Source organism: Strix aluco, chromosome 13, assembly GCF_031877795.1.
Source record: "Strix aluco isolate bStrAlu1 chromosome 13, bStrAlu1.hap1, whole genome shotgun sequence".
NCBI lineage: Eukaryota > Metazoa > Chordata > Aves > Strigiformes > Strigidae > Strix > Strix aluco.
This window is the reverse complement of record NC_133943.1, coordinates 12,667,861-12,682,906: the sequence shown is the minus strand read 5'-3', so window position 1 is coordinate 12,682,906 and position 15,046 is coordinate 12,667,861. Positions and strand designations below refer to the sequence as shown.

Sequence of the window (15,046 nt, the reverse complement as noted above, 5' to 3'; positions counted from 1 at the left end):
AAAAAAAAAAATCACTGAACATCTACAGAAAAATCTGAAGGGTATTCATGTTGTAGTTAGTACTAAAATTAAAAAAAAAATCAATTTTAAATTGAAGATGTGCATCCTTTGTGTTTAAAAACTGAGTCACAGTGAAGATTCCCTTCCACATCAATTTTAAATTTGGTCAAACCAAGCTAAACCAGCATGTTTGTAATTGATGTTTTTTTGCTCCCTTGCCAGGTCTGTGAGTTCTGCACACCCAGGTGCCTACCTGCTGCTTGTCTATTTCTCCTTAAGAGCAAAACCAAAAAAAACCTGTCAGAAACACTGGGAGAGTTTCAACTAATGTGGTGGAGCCTCCAGGCAGCCTAGCAGAGTGAATGAGGAATGCAAATAGCTGGCTTTGAAGCTGAGGGCAGTCAGGACACCCTGAGATGGAAGCTAAACCTTAATCTTTCACCTCTGGGCCAGCTGAAGACCAGAGCCTTTTGGAAGTTTGTCCAAGAAAAGCTGTGTCTGTACCAAAATATCTCATTTTCTTTCATTTGTTGCTTTTTTTTTTAAAGCAGCACCAAAGCCCTTCCTTGCCCAGCCTGGCCCGTTGCTGCTGCAGCCTGGAGCTGAATTCCAGATTCTCACTGCAGCCCTGGCTCACCGTGCTCTTTCCAACATCACAAACAGAGCAGGGTGTAACACCTCCCTGATAACACAGCCTGTAAACATCTCCCTTCCAGAAATAACTTTCCTCTGGGTTACATGATTAGTTGTTTCCACAACTGCATGCACATGTGTGAGACAGAAAGAGAGAAAACACAGGGAAGGAATATTTAGCGTCATGTAGCAGCAGCAGACCTGAGCTCAGATTCCTCTCTGATGCTACTGAAATGTTTTCTAGGGACTTCAGCAGGAGGAGCTGAGATATTGCCCTGGCTGTGCCCAACCTGTCCCCCCACGCTTGCTGCCACAGTCCCTCCTTTCTCCAAAACACCTCTGCCGGTGCCACCGCTCTGTCGCGTGGGAAAATGCGATAACGAAGGCACGTGTCCCCCCCGTCTGAGGCTACATGCACCTTCACCGACGAAGCACCCGTGCCGGGAGAGCTTTTGGCTTGCCAAACGCCAAGGGACGGCTCTGCCTGGGGAGAGCTGGCGAAGAGGCAGGCGAGGGGAGGCTGCGCTGGCCAGGCTGGCGGCTGGAGGCTTGGCTGGGCTGGGCTGGGCTGGACTGGGGTGGACTGGGATGGGATGGGATGGGAGACCCCCACTGCTGGTGCCAGCCCACGGCTGCTGCTGCTGCGGAGGAGCGGCGGGAGCCACCGGGGCCTTCCGACCCCCGGCAGCAAGTGTGTTATTCTGTCTCGGGAAGCTCTGCAGTCTCTGCGGCTGTCCTAGTGCCTAAGGAAGGATAAGAGATAAGAGGAACAGGAGGAGGCAGAATAGGAGATATTTTACTTGTAAACCCAGATCCTTGAGAGAGACCTGCCAGTTCCATCAGAAAGCAGCTCAGCGTAACTCTGTGTTTTCTGAGTCAAGCCACAACTGCAGCCCACAAAATCCCACCATCACAGGTGGGATGGGATCGCCGCTCCATCCACACCTTATGAACACAAGTGAAATGACCCACGCCGGGTGCTGAACCTGCTGCGTGATTCAGCCCATACCCACTGCCTGGCTGCACAGGGAAACCACAGCACTCTTTAACCCATCGTGTGAAGCCACTTCTGAGCCTGGGAGCTCAGAAACAGCCAGAGGATTTGTCACGCCACAGCAACCAAATGCTCCCGCTCCCCTGAAGACAACTCTGCAGGAGAAGGGGATGGTGCTTGGTGGCACAGGGACACCTGGCCAGACAGGATTTGACCTGTGAGGAGGTGACTGAGCACTGATGGAGTTAATGACCTTGTGAAATTCAAGCTGTTGAAAAGGCATGGTCATTCAAAATCATCTTTCAAAAGATGCAAATCGCTTTGCTTCCACAGCAGTGGGCATCTGGGCATCCTGATACGTATTTGCTGCAGGCAGCACCCAAGCTGCTGCTCAGGCAGTGGGATCCTCCATGTTGGGGTGTCGGGGAGACCCCAGGAGCAAGGGGAGATGGGTCTCTGAGCTGGCAGCCTTGCAAAGCCAGGAAGTTTTCAGGATGGCTGCTTGTCTTTGTGTAAAAGCTACCTCATAAACAGAGGAGGAAAGTCTCTTTAACTTATTCACTGTTTTAAAGCTGCATAAAGTAATGCAATGCCATCAGCTCATCCACCCCGCCTGTATGTAGTAGCCTCTAGCCCAAAAGCTCGTGGCCAGGACAAGGCGAGGAGTAAGGAAGAGCTCCTACCTTTGCCTTTATGGACTGGAAGTGGCAACACAAAGCTAAACACAGGTGCAAATTCACCCCCAAGCCCTGACCCTCCTGCCAATCCCACATGTCAAACCCCTGCAACAGGAGGGTCTTGCTGTGTGGAGAGGGGCAGTGGGTGCACAGGGCACCCGTGGAGCTCCCGGCATTGCGCAGACACCGCCAGAGCTGTGACAGGTCTCCTCTCAAATTACAGCAGACATTTCACAGTATGCTTGTGCCAGGAGGGGCAGCTCTATGGGAGGGGACTGAGCCATGGGACAGGACCAGCCCTGTGCACTGCCCTTGGGGAAGCATCACCGACAGGCACACATCACTTCTTCCTTCGCTCCATGGCAGCTCTGACCTTCTCTTCCCTACAACCAGGGTGGATTCTTATTGCAACAGATCTGTAAGCTGTGGAGTTGCTAGATTTCTAAACACTGGAGACCCAAGTTGCTGCGTTGCCTGTTCGAATGGCAGCAAGGAAGCACTGGGGCTCGCTGCAGTTCAGGAGATTTACTGGCACAATTACTCATGTTCCCTATAGGGACCAATAAGGGTCCACAGCAGTGCTCTGGTGCTGAGTGCTGGCTGCACACAGTGATTTACTGCACACTTCTCCCAGCATTTTGTGCACCTTCAGAGTGCTGACATGAGAGTGGGCTGATTGGGTTATTTATTTAATTGTGTATCTATGAAGACAATGAACTTCCAGCCCCCAAGGTGCATGCTTCTCTTTTTTCACTTTGTTTCTCTTGGCTCTTCTAAAAGGAAAATCAGGATGTGTTTTACTTCGGAGAAATGAAATTGGCATCAGCTCTGTCTGAGAAGACCTCTCTGTGATGGAAAATGAGCAAATAAACCAGTCAGTGTAGCTTTCCCTGAGCAGACTAATCACTGTACTGTGCTGAACAGTGCACTTCTGAGAGGAAATCGGGAATACACCAAAGTGACCTCCTTGACCCAAATGCTCCAGAGTTTGTCTACTCTGATCATTGCTCAGATATATTTTACCCAAAGTCATCTTCTTTGCTGTGGCAAAATTTCAGAGCTTGTTTTATCCAAGAATTCAAGCAATGCTGATCTGGGTTCCCATCCACTTGTGCAGTATGAGAGTTTAATCATTCATGAAGGCATGAGTTTGTTGTTTTGTGTTGAATAAATATCTATGCATGACAAAAGATATGCAAGCAATATGTTTAAAGGGGAAGACAGCATTTTTCAGATGATTATGGCATTTTGCTTTCAGTCTCATGGTGCACAGAACTCCTGAACACATGCTACAGCCATCCAGAAACCCGTATCTATTGCAGTTAATTATTGTACTAATTTTTGCCATACGTTAGTTGAGTGCTCATTGTAAATTCTCCTATCCACTCATTATTCAGAACAATTCCCAAGTCCTCTCAATGAATGATATTCCAAACCACAGGTTATTAGAACTATGAATTGCAAATATTTATAATGAATTACACAATTTGTGCTGCAGCCAGGGAAACAAACCTTTGTATATGACATGTGAGTTGCAATCTCAGCCATTGAAAATGAATAGGGCATGAATTTCGGATTGTAGCCACACCTGCAGATTTCAATTCACCATTTGCGTGTGTCCTGCCTGAATTTTGCAGTTGATGATACACAGCAGAATTGAAATAGGTGAATATCCAGGGGGAAAAAAAAGAGGTTCTGGCAATTCCTACACTTGCAGAAAGCAAACCTGGAAAACAGGCAAATCAAAATTTTCTGTGAAAGCTGAATATTTAATTCTAATATTCTTTCCCATCGTACACATAGATCCAGCTCTAACCAAATCCTATCTCCTGGCTGTTCGTGACATCTTCAAAACACATTTTGTGCCACATCTTACCCCGCCCAAGGAATAGGTGTCTCTCACACCAGCTGATGGCAAGTTCAAGAACAAAATGGGTGACAGGAAATCCTTTCCCCATCTTCTGGTTCATAATTTAGGGATGAAGTGGGGTGGTTGCCAGGGGATTAAGAAAGCCGTGGTCACCCTCATATCATGGTCGAGCCATTGTGCAGTCTGCTCCCTTGCCCCATCGCCACTGTGGTTGTGTCTGGCCCCAGGTGTGCTGTAAAAAGTCTCTCCCTGTCTGGGACACCCAGAGCACCACAGTCTTCACAGATCACTTGAAAAATAAAAGGAATGAGAACTGTCTCCCAAGCGGTCTCTCAGTCTGTGTGTGGTGAGGGCATCTGCCTCTTCTCACTGCACTCTGCTTCTCCTTCTTCTTTTTTTCCCATTCCTAATATAAATGTGAAAAATCCCAAAATGGGAATGTCAGAACATTATGACACTAAAGTTATCAGAAGAAAAAAAGATGAAATGCCTTTCTTTCCTGGAAGGCACTCTCACAGGTCAGGTGCATCCAAGAGCACAAGCCTGAATTTTAACAGTGACAAACATATTCTTGCACTTGCTAATGCACCGATGAGATGATTCTGAGCAAGGACAGAATGGTTTGGACAGGTAGAGCTGAAGGAAAGTTTGGATCTTCTCAAGATTGGAAGAGGAGAGGAATTAGAAATCCCAGACCTACTGTCAACCACTCCTGACTCCCTTTGAGGCTAAATGACTCACATCAGTTTAATACAAAATTGCAAATCTCTGTGGGTTTTGGGGAACTCTGCCCTAGATTCAGCACAAGGTCTGTCCTTCTCTTCAGTGCTCTCACTGCCAGGGTACAAAAAGCAGCTGTAAAATCCCACTTGCGCAACTTCCCCATTTGCAGAAGCTCTTGGTCAGGAAGAAACAGATTTGAGGTTGGAAAAGAAGTGTGTGAACCAGGTCCAGCCCCTGTGCAGCTTCTCAGTTGGGTTGGTATGAAGCCAACTCATACAGGAAGGTTTCGGTATTTCAGCTGCTGTGCACAAACCCCTTGTATTTCCAAGCTAGTAAAGAAATGTACATTACATCTTGAGAGAACCTGCCTCACTAAATTTCTCTTCCAGCCATGCTGGGTCCAACCTTTTTTTCATTTAAGAGAGAAGCACTGAAGAAATAAAAGTTCCTCAGGTGAGATTAACTATCCAAAGACTACAATTAGTTGGTTTTGCTTTAATCCCCACACCTATATCATCATCAGTGCATAATCTGCAGCAGGGAAAGAAGTCACGCTTTTCTCATCAGTTACAAAGCTGAGGAAAAGAGAAAATAATTGCTCTCTGAAGTGCTGATGTGCAGAGCCGCATCCCTCTGACATGCAGAGGGAGGAGGGGATGTGGCAGCAGGAGTAAGTGTCTTCTGCAGAGCTGGAGCGATATTGGAAAGGCAGGAGATAATCTGACTTGTACATGTACTATGTTGAAGAGAGGCAACGTGCTCTTATCCATAAAAGTACTCATAAAGGCTAGAAGTGGACAAGATGCCCTGTGCAGATTTGGTTCTTATGGGGCCTCTTGCAATAGCTGTTACAACTAGACTGACAGGATTGTTATACTTTTCCATGGATAACTTGTGTGTGGGAGCAGAGTGGTACAAGTGGGAGGGAGAAGCTGGAAATGAGGAAAGCCTTATCTCATCTCCGTGCTGGGATCCACCATTTACTGCAGCCCACCAGAGCCTCCCCAGTTGGCCACGGTGGCCAAGACCACGGCCACCTCTAGCTTTGGTGGGAAGGTGACTCTTCACATTTGCTTTGGCCATTGCAGGGACATCGATTTGTTTAAAAAGAGTCTCTGAATGAGGAGTTTGTCAGCTCAGGGACACTCAGCACAGAATGAAAGAAACCCCTAGCAGCTCAGCCCTCCTGGAGGTGTGCAAAGCCTCCCTGGCTGCTCACTCGCTGGGGAGCCCATCTCCCCCATCCAGCATCCCCAGGGCAGTACGGGCCTGAGCCTGCCTGTCCCACAGTGCACAGGCAGGACAATGAGGTCTCACAGCAAGATAAATCAGTGCAAAAGCAGCAAGACAACTTGGAGACACGAGAAGGCACTGGCATTGCCATCTGCAACACTTGGGAGGTCAAACATCAGCACGGACTGAAGCAATTCACCTTCTGGGCTGACGTGCTCCCTGCCCTCCACATCTCAAACCCACACCTAAGAGAGGCTCCCTGTTGTCTCTTTGCCTTGTATAATTAACAAGAGGTATCTTGTTGCTGTGCTTACTAGCCAAAATAGACACCACTCTCTCTTTCTTTGTGTTTAGGCCACCGGGCTGGCCCCGGTTAACCAGGGATGGGAGAGAGCCCTTCCTTCCCTTCTCCCCATGCAGGGATGCATTTCCAGCATTTGCCCCTGCAGCTTCCCAGCCAGAGGGACCAGCTCGCTCACTGCGGGATAGTGCACTGCATCCAACAAGGGCTGCTCTCTCAATCCTCCTAACTGCAGCAGAGGAGCATCTGGCTTGTCCCGGGAGCACGACTCCGATAGAAACCCAGGCTGAGCAAAGCACGCATCCATCACAGACAGAAGGCTCTGGGACCACAGCCCCCAAACAATTTTTAATCAGCAGAAGGTAAATACGTTGTAATGTCCTTCATGACTTAAAAAGCTTGAGAGGTCTATCTTAAGGTAGTGACAAGACCTGCCTCATCTCCCATCCATTATACGGCTCAGGATTCTTTCCAAAGCTTCAGAGATCATTGCAGAAGGGAGCTGGCAACCAGCAGATCAGACTCAGCTAGGAAGTGCTCAGTGTCTGATTTAGTCTCTGGATGGGTTCAGCTCTGAACACAGACATGGTTACCAAGCCCTCATCTGCATGTGAAGAGCCATGAATTCATCTACCAAAAGAACCAAATCTCCTCTAGACAGTTGCATAGAAATACCTATGGTTTTTTTTAAAGATTGCAGTTTGTTCTGATATTATGGGAGATAATTGTTCTTCCCTGTCTTCCTCCCATGCTCTGCCTCCCACCTCTCTGCTCAGGGAGAAGAAGACAGCAGAGAGTGCCTGATACCACAGAGCCCTCCAAACCCCTCTGTACCCCCACAGTGCACAGCCCACACACTCTCTCTTGCAATGAACACACTGTGGTACTCAGTGAAAGGTGGAGTGTGTGAGGCATGGGGTTCAAATGCACTGGGACCTCAAACTGCCAACCACCAGGACTATGTTCTGTAGCCCGTGTGAGGCACACTCAGCTCCCAGGGCTCCCACAGAGGTGGGTGCCACTGCTTTGCACAGGGGCAGGCTTTGACTGGGTTACAGTAAAAGGCAGACACCTCAGCATTTTCTGAACTGCTAAAACACAATGGCAAGTATCCCTCCTCGCAGAGAGCCATTGAAGTGCCCCAGCAGGGTCAAGGCATTTGGGGAAGTTCATCCTTTGCCCCTCATTAGCTCAGAAGATGCAGCAGTGGCCGGTGGGTCTACAAAGGCAGAACCTAAGAAGGGGCAATGGGGGTCAGGATCCCTTTGCTAGAGAAGACGGAGTAGGCAGCTTCCCTCAAGGTGCTCCCTGTGCAGTCAAGTTGCTCCCCCCAGACCAAACAGCAGTGCTTGCCAAAATGCACAGATGACTTCTGCATTGTCCCAGCTCCTTCCTGAACACACCTCTGGAGAAACTGTGCATGCCAACACTATCTACAAACCCAGGTTTTTTGAGCCCCCTAAGGATTTCTGGACACTTCTCCAGCATTCTCTGTTTTTAAACAGTTAATCCATCAGATATTTCAAATGCAAAGAAAACCAATCCTTTACAAAACCTCTACAGAAGTACTCTTTCTAATGAGTCCGGGCATTTTACAGCATCCGAGAAACACTCACCTTAGTACATGAGTTGATCCATTTATTGTGGTGGTGGAACAGGGGACCGTCTGCCCCAAGATGGAAGGCCTTCGGTATCGCTCATCACCACAGCACAGGATGATGAGGAAGGCACGTCTGAAAGACTTGTTCAGGAAGGCGTAGAGGAAAGGGTTCAACCCTGAATTGATGTAGCCCAGCCACAGGAAAGCCGTCCACAGCTTTCCCGGCACCGTGTAGTTTATGAAAGGGTCCACTATGTTTGTGATAAAGAAGGGGGCCCAGCACAGGCAGAAGCACCCCATGATGATGCACAGGGTCTTGGCAGCTTTGGTCTCAGTCTTCATCCGGTGCGTGCTGTGCTGGTCCGGGTGGTGCTGCCGGCCGTCAGTGGGGGCCCCTGCACGCTGCAGCACCTGGATCTGTCGGGCATGCTCCCTGGCCGTGACGTAGATGCGGTAGTAGGCCAGCACCATCAAGAGGAAGGGAATGTAGAAGGCCACCACGGAGCAGGTAATGGCGTATGGCTTGTTGACCATGAATATGCAGTAAGTGGAGTTGGAAGCCTTGTTGAACTGCCTTTGCTGGATCTGGGGCAGGGAGAGGAAGGACAAGGACAAAGAAGGAAAGAAGTTCAGCATTGCTCCTCTGATACCAGCACTCTGTTTGCTAGGATACCTCACCACCGCATTCCAATTCTCTCTCCTCCCTCCCCTCTCCCATCAATGGTACCTGCCTTACCCGCTGCTGCCTCTCCTGTCTGTGCTCACACCAGGGGCTCTCCAGTCCTGCTGGTCCCCAGGTCTGCAGGACCAGCCCATGTTGCAGCTCCGGCATCCCAGAGCATGCCTCAACCTGGTCAGTGAATTCCCAGTTCAGACACAGCGAAGGGGAATAACTTCACTTCCTGACGTGCTTTTTTGCAGTGCTCACTGCTCTGTCTGTCAAGCTGTGGTTTTACACCAAGGATGCACAAGTTTCACACAGCCAAGTCCCACTGGGGTATTAGAGAAGGACTAGATGGACAGGGAAGGGACAGGGCTGCAGCATCTGGCAGGCAGCTCCACGCTGGGGGTGGCACTGAGCTTCCCAGGCACAGGGGCTGTGGGCAGCAGCCCTGTCAGGAGAAGTCTGAAGGTTGAGTCTATAGGCTGAGATCTGGTCAATGACTTGTGATGGAAACAGAAACAGCAGAGGAAGAAAGGGGTCTTGCATGTGAGTTTGGGGAGCAGAGGGCATGACAGGGACAGACAGCATTTCTCTGAGGCTATTCTTGCTACAAAACAATGTCACTGCAGATCCATCAGACCCATAATTTCTGGTGTTTACTCCAACAAGACAATAACCCTGTCTCCTATACAAAACTATAATATCAAAATTATTTATTAAATTATTTAAATTATTTATTTAAATTTATTTATTTATATAAACTGAGCAAGTAAGGATGTTTACCTCTAAAATAAACTGTGAAGCATTTTCACTAGGTGGTGTTTGAACCTTGCACTACCTCTCAGCATGCATCTACTGAAATCTGCACAGCGAACGCCAGCAAGCTACAAGGAAGGGCAGGGCTTGCACTGGTGTTTAGAAAGTCTGGTACAGACAGATGGGTGTCAAGTCTTTTCTGAAAAGGTGGGGGCAAAAAATGAGTGGAAGAAATCAGATACCTGACATGGTTTGTTAAACAAAACGCACCTCCCTTTTCTACCAGCTGCATGTCCTAAACGTGCTTGTCTGGAAGCAATTTTGGCTTTATCACCTTGTCTAGAGGCTTGGCAGCTTGCACCTGTTATTCTCCATGAGCCAAAAAGATTCATATCTCCTTGACTGAGACTTGGCATAGAAGATGCCACATTTCTTTAAACAAGCTCTTCTACATAAGGTGCTTTCACAGTTTGCCATTTTTTAATCCCTGCATCTCCAGCTTGGAAGAAGAGCAGATCTGCAGCTCTTAACTCCTTGCCCTGCAAATGGGATCCTGCAAGTGCAGCCAGACTGCGGTGGGAGAAACTGACTCCTGCTGAAATCACTTGTATGGGGGAACTTCATCTTCTCCCCCACCTTCAAGGCTCACACCAAGACAGGGGATATTGATGGGACTGGCCCAAAGCATCATTCCTTCTGGGGAACTCTGGGTTTCCCAGCTCTCCAAACATCGTTAGTACGGCAAGGAAGGACCATCGGGCTCAGCCAGCAGTGGCCAGCACTCCCCAAGAGCTGCAGAGGCCAAAGGGAACCGAGGACTCCTGAGGTGACCATTGGGAACCAGCTGGGGCTTGTCCTTTCAAAGGACTACTCACTGAACTGATTAGTAGACGTAGGTAAAATTCTCTCCCAGAGCCACCACTGTCTTTGTGACAGTCCTTCCAGGACAGAGTCATTTCAAACCCCCTGAAAGACACCCTCCAGAAATTCAGCAGTCCCTGTGCATCAATAACAAGAAGCTTCTCCTTCAGCCTCTCTTGCCTTCTTTTCTCTGAATATTGCTTTTGAAAGAAGAACATACATCACCAAATATATTTGATAGCAGGTTGGTGTACCTCCTTAGCCACTCACCAGATCAATGATGCCAATGCTATTCCAGCCTTGCATGATAGGGAGGAAAGAAATAAAAGTCGGGATTACCCAGCACCCTCCAAGCATTACGGCGATGCGCAATGGAGTCATCTTGTTTCTGTAAACCAGAGGCTGGCAGCAGATAGCATAGTACCTGCAAGGAGAAAAGTGAGAGAACAACCTTCATCAAAGGCGACTTTCATGTCTTCCAAAAATAAAACTGTAAAGCATTTTCTCCAGCTTGTTTCTCCTGCCCTTCAAAATAAAGAAAAAATAAGTCTATAGCCTATTTCCATTGACTGCCTCTCACACAAGGAGCTCAGGATATTTTCACAGCATGAGTAAATAAGGTTTCATAGTGCCTTGCAGGGGAAAGCCAGTATTTTGTTTTCCAGCTAGGGAAAATGAGGCACAGATTAATGCTGTGGTTTGTCTGAGGTTGCAGAGCAAGGGAGTGACTTCATATTCAGCCCTCCTCTCCCTCTGCACTTAGTCACAAAGCTGTCTACACCCTCCTTACCACGATGAATGAGTCCACCTTCCTTCCATTTAGCCATAACTGAGTAAATGTTGGGGTTTTCCTAACTGCAATGGACACTTATTTTGACAAGACTGCAAAAGGTGTTATTGCAAATTAACAAAGTGTTTCAAAGCTGTGAAAATGTCAGTAAAATGAAGTGTGTTTTTCCATAACCAAGCTCCCTTTCTACCTCCCAGGAATCAGCCTCTTGTCCAGCTGGGCTTTAACCTTCTGCCACAAGGACAGGGCAAATGTCTGCACCAGGCTTCTAGTCTTTTCACTGTCAAGGGGATGTGCCCTGTGCTTTCCTTTCTCCTCCTGATCCATCCAACATATTCATTGTACAACAGGTCCCTGCTCTTAGAATAACAACTGGCTATGACAACTAAAAATGTCATCTCAAAGAGATTCTGTTTGTTTGGTCCCTGTGCTACCCACCTGCTAGCAAATTTCTACATCAGGAAGGTGTATCAAACCTAAAACGGGAAATCTCCTTGCTCTGAAATTAAAATATGCCCATAAGCATAGCAGATCAGCAACCATATCATCCTGTTGCAGATTTTTGGTGGTCCTGACCTGAAGGTCTATCTCAGGTTCCCAGTCAAATATTTTCGATCTTTAGATTTTTGGATTTCAGCACACTTTGTAGAAACTGGCCAGTACTGATGTCCCCACAGCTGCGAGAGGGAACTGGGGTCCAGAAACACAGGAGTGTCCATAAATTCTCAGGTCTTCTAAATAACTAAATATATCATTCAGCTATGTACCTGACGAATACATTTTCTTAGTGAATGAATAATGATGGTAGGTGTGGTTTCCAGATTTGGTAAGCACAGAAATTACGCAATATGGTGCCCCACAGGATATGAGCACTGCATTGAAGAAGTGGCCACAGTTCCAATAACTATTTATAAAGGGAATGAATGATCTCTGTCAGCGGTTTCTTTGAGTCAAGCCTCAACATCAAGGTATAATATGTACATAGAGAGCCTCACTGTTGAATGACTATAAAAGTTAATTTTATGAGGTCAGCAGAATCATGAATTAGAGACATTAAATTAGTAAACACACACTAAAGCTGGACCACTAACCTGAGGAGATGACCGTGAGAATTTCTAAGTGCCAGCAGCACATTAAAATAAGGCATATGTGAATACACACAGTTTATGTGTATATAGTAGAGAGATATCCTTGAGGTATGCAATTTATTTCATCATTTGAGTGGGAAACAAAAGGCTTGTGCTAAACAGGCACAAAAATCCAAGAATTTCCAAATTTTTTTAAGACTTCTGTAGTCATACGGAGTCAACTGAATTGCTTTATGTGGAGTCATGTGGAGTCAACTGAATTTCTTTATTTTGATAACATCAGATGATATATTCCACACAAAGGGTTGAAATAATATCAAAGTGTCAAAAGAAAACATTTTTTAAAAGTCTCTTTGAAACAAGATTCAAAATGTCACCAGGGAAAAATGTTGAAACAAGCGTTCAACTGTTTCAATTTGATCATTTCTACATTCTCTTCTGGTTTCATGTATGCATGAAAATCAGCCTGTTCCTCTGAAAAGTTTCACTTTCAAAGAAATAGTATGTTTGACAGTAACTGTTCTTTTAGAGCATTGGGTGAAATGTTCCTCTCATGGAGCTCATGCTAACAGCCACAGCAGTCAGTGGGTCTGATTCCCGTCCCCACTAACACGGCCCTCACGTCCCTTCCATGAGGGAGAAGAAGCTGAATAATCTACAGGAACAGGATTTACTTAGCTTTGGAGCTTGCCTTCACTGGATCATGAGTTGAACAAGTGAGGGTATCCAGCCTCAAACATACACAAAACTCAACTGGGTAAGGCCCTGAATGACCTAATTAGAGAACAATAGATTTAAGTTTGAGTTTGGTCCTGTTTTGAAAAGAGGGCTGGATCAGAGACCTCCACAGGTCCTTTCCAACCTACATTTTTCTGAGTCTATCAGACAATGAGGACCATCATAGTCAGATTTCAATATCTTAATGATTTCAGAGGATAGAATAAATATTTCTTTTGTTCCTGGGATAACTACCTTCCTCATGACAGCCACAATGTGTTTGCACAACTTTGTTCTGTGCTGCTAGAGCTTATTGCATTTGGATTTCCCCCTGCTCTCCAGATTTCCTTCCCCCAGGAAATAAACTGACCTTTGAATTCAAACAGGTATTTTCAGTAATGTTTTTGGCTGCTTATTAGGACATACGGTGCTCCTCTTGGCATTATGTGCAACTGCTCTTCTGACTCTTAAACACAAAGGAGATATATCTGGCATATTTTATTGTTTACTATCTGAGAGACACCTACTGGAAAGTGCTACCCAGTGCTGGACATCAAAGGATTCCTGTGACATGCCTGATGGCAAGTTACTGCAAGTAATCAGAGATTTTGCAGAAAGGGCAAAAGAAGAAATTCAATAAATAAATGGGAAAGAACAGCCAAGACATCAGCTACCATTTCACAAGTTGAATAAGCAAACAGAAAAGGAAAACCATGATATATTACTAATTAACTACAGCAGGAAAACAATTCTTCTAAGCAGTTTGAGTTATTACATTTCTGTACTTCTATCTCTGCTGCAGCTGACAGCATTACACTGACTTGTACATGCTATTAAAGGCCATTAGAGTTAAAATTATGCCTGTAAAAATGACATCTTAAGATCTCATATTTCTTCCCTCCCAGTGATTCAGCAGCAATTTTCCTCCACTTACATGTCAAAAGATTTTTTTTTTTTTTTTTTTTTGCTAACTGCTGCTACCATGACTTCCCTTGTGTTCAGAAATTCAAGCTGGGTTCCTCCTGACCTACACCGTTATCGGTAACAAGGTTCCACAATCGGAGTGTGGGTGACAATTTCGCTGATGGCGAGGGAGGCAGAGAAGCACACCGTCCACTTTTCCATAGCTCAGCAGGATTTCCATTCAACGGTCCCAAGAATCAGATAATAGAAATCTGGGTATGCTAACGGAAGTCATTGAAGTCGCACCAATTTTTGCAGTAGCTGGTGAATTGATGTATGTGATCGTTTGGGCATTTAAGCAGCTATTTATTCACTGAGAGAAAAGTAATTATATCTCTAAGATTATCAATAGTTTTAGTCAAAAGCTGAAATAAAGACATTTTCTTATTCTACATTTCTGCTTCTTTTCAAGCTAAAGCTGTTTTCCTGTGCTCATAAAGAATATCTATTATGTACTGGTACGACAGTGTGATGGATGAATATAAAATGTAATATGAACACATGATTAATACAATGTCCAAGTTTAATTAAATATTAATTCTTACTATTATCATTCAAGACCCATGTTTCCATAGTTCCTTGAAAATGTTCACTTGCCTGTTACCTACAGCAGAGCAGATGATGCGAAACTCATCCTCTCCTCCACCTCTGTTATGACATTCTTCGCTGAAGGGGAAATACAAGAATCCCTTCCTGGAGCTGTAGATCTTGCAAGTAGCTCCATAAAGCAAAGGTTATTATAATATTTCTCCTTTCCCGTATCAGACATTAGCCACATGAATGAATCAAGTGCTAACATTTTACAGATGGCTCAAAACAAGAAATCTGTAACTCCTATGGCCTTACTTATGGCTCTTAAGGACACTGCAGATATGTCTGGCTACTGAGGACTTTTGACCTGCCCAACATAACTTGGTGGCTCTGTGAAACAGTGCAGTGGCCGGACTCTGTCTCAAGGAACATGAATGTGATGCTCCCTGGTCTTCCAGTGGAAGTTCCAATGATGTGGATGATGTTCCAGTTAGTGCCAAGTGGATCAATTCCCAAAAGCAGAGTGTTACAAACACTCTCCCAGGATCTTCAAGAGGATGCAGATGCACCTCTATTACATTCACAAAAGATATAAAAAATGCCCAAGGTTCAGTGACTCAGTGCCCCAGTCTGTGGGGCAATCTT

At 46.0% G+C, this 15,046-nt stretch overlaps 1 protein-coding gene across 1 annotated transcript in view; it reads right to left on the bottom strand.

Annotated features, from left to right (window-relative positions):
• The window catches only part of HTR4 (5-hydroxytryptamine receptor 4), a 142,107-nt gene that overhangs the window by 49,129 nt on the left and 77,932 nt on the right, over positions 1-15,046 (bottom strand). Inside the window, exons 5-6 of the mRNA XM_074838983.1 lie at positions 10,583-10,736; positions 8,048-8,616 (exon numbers count right to left, since the gene is read on the bottom strand). Of these exons, the coding sequence (XP_074695084.1) occupies positions 8,048-8,616; positions 10,583-10,736 (723 nt within the window). The remainder of the gene's footprint in view (positions 1-8,047; positions 8,617-10,582; positions 10,737-15,046) is intronic.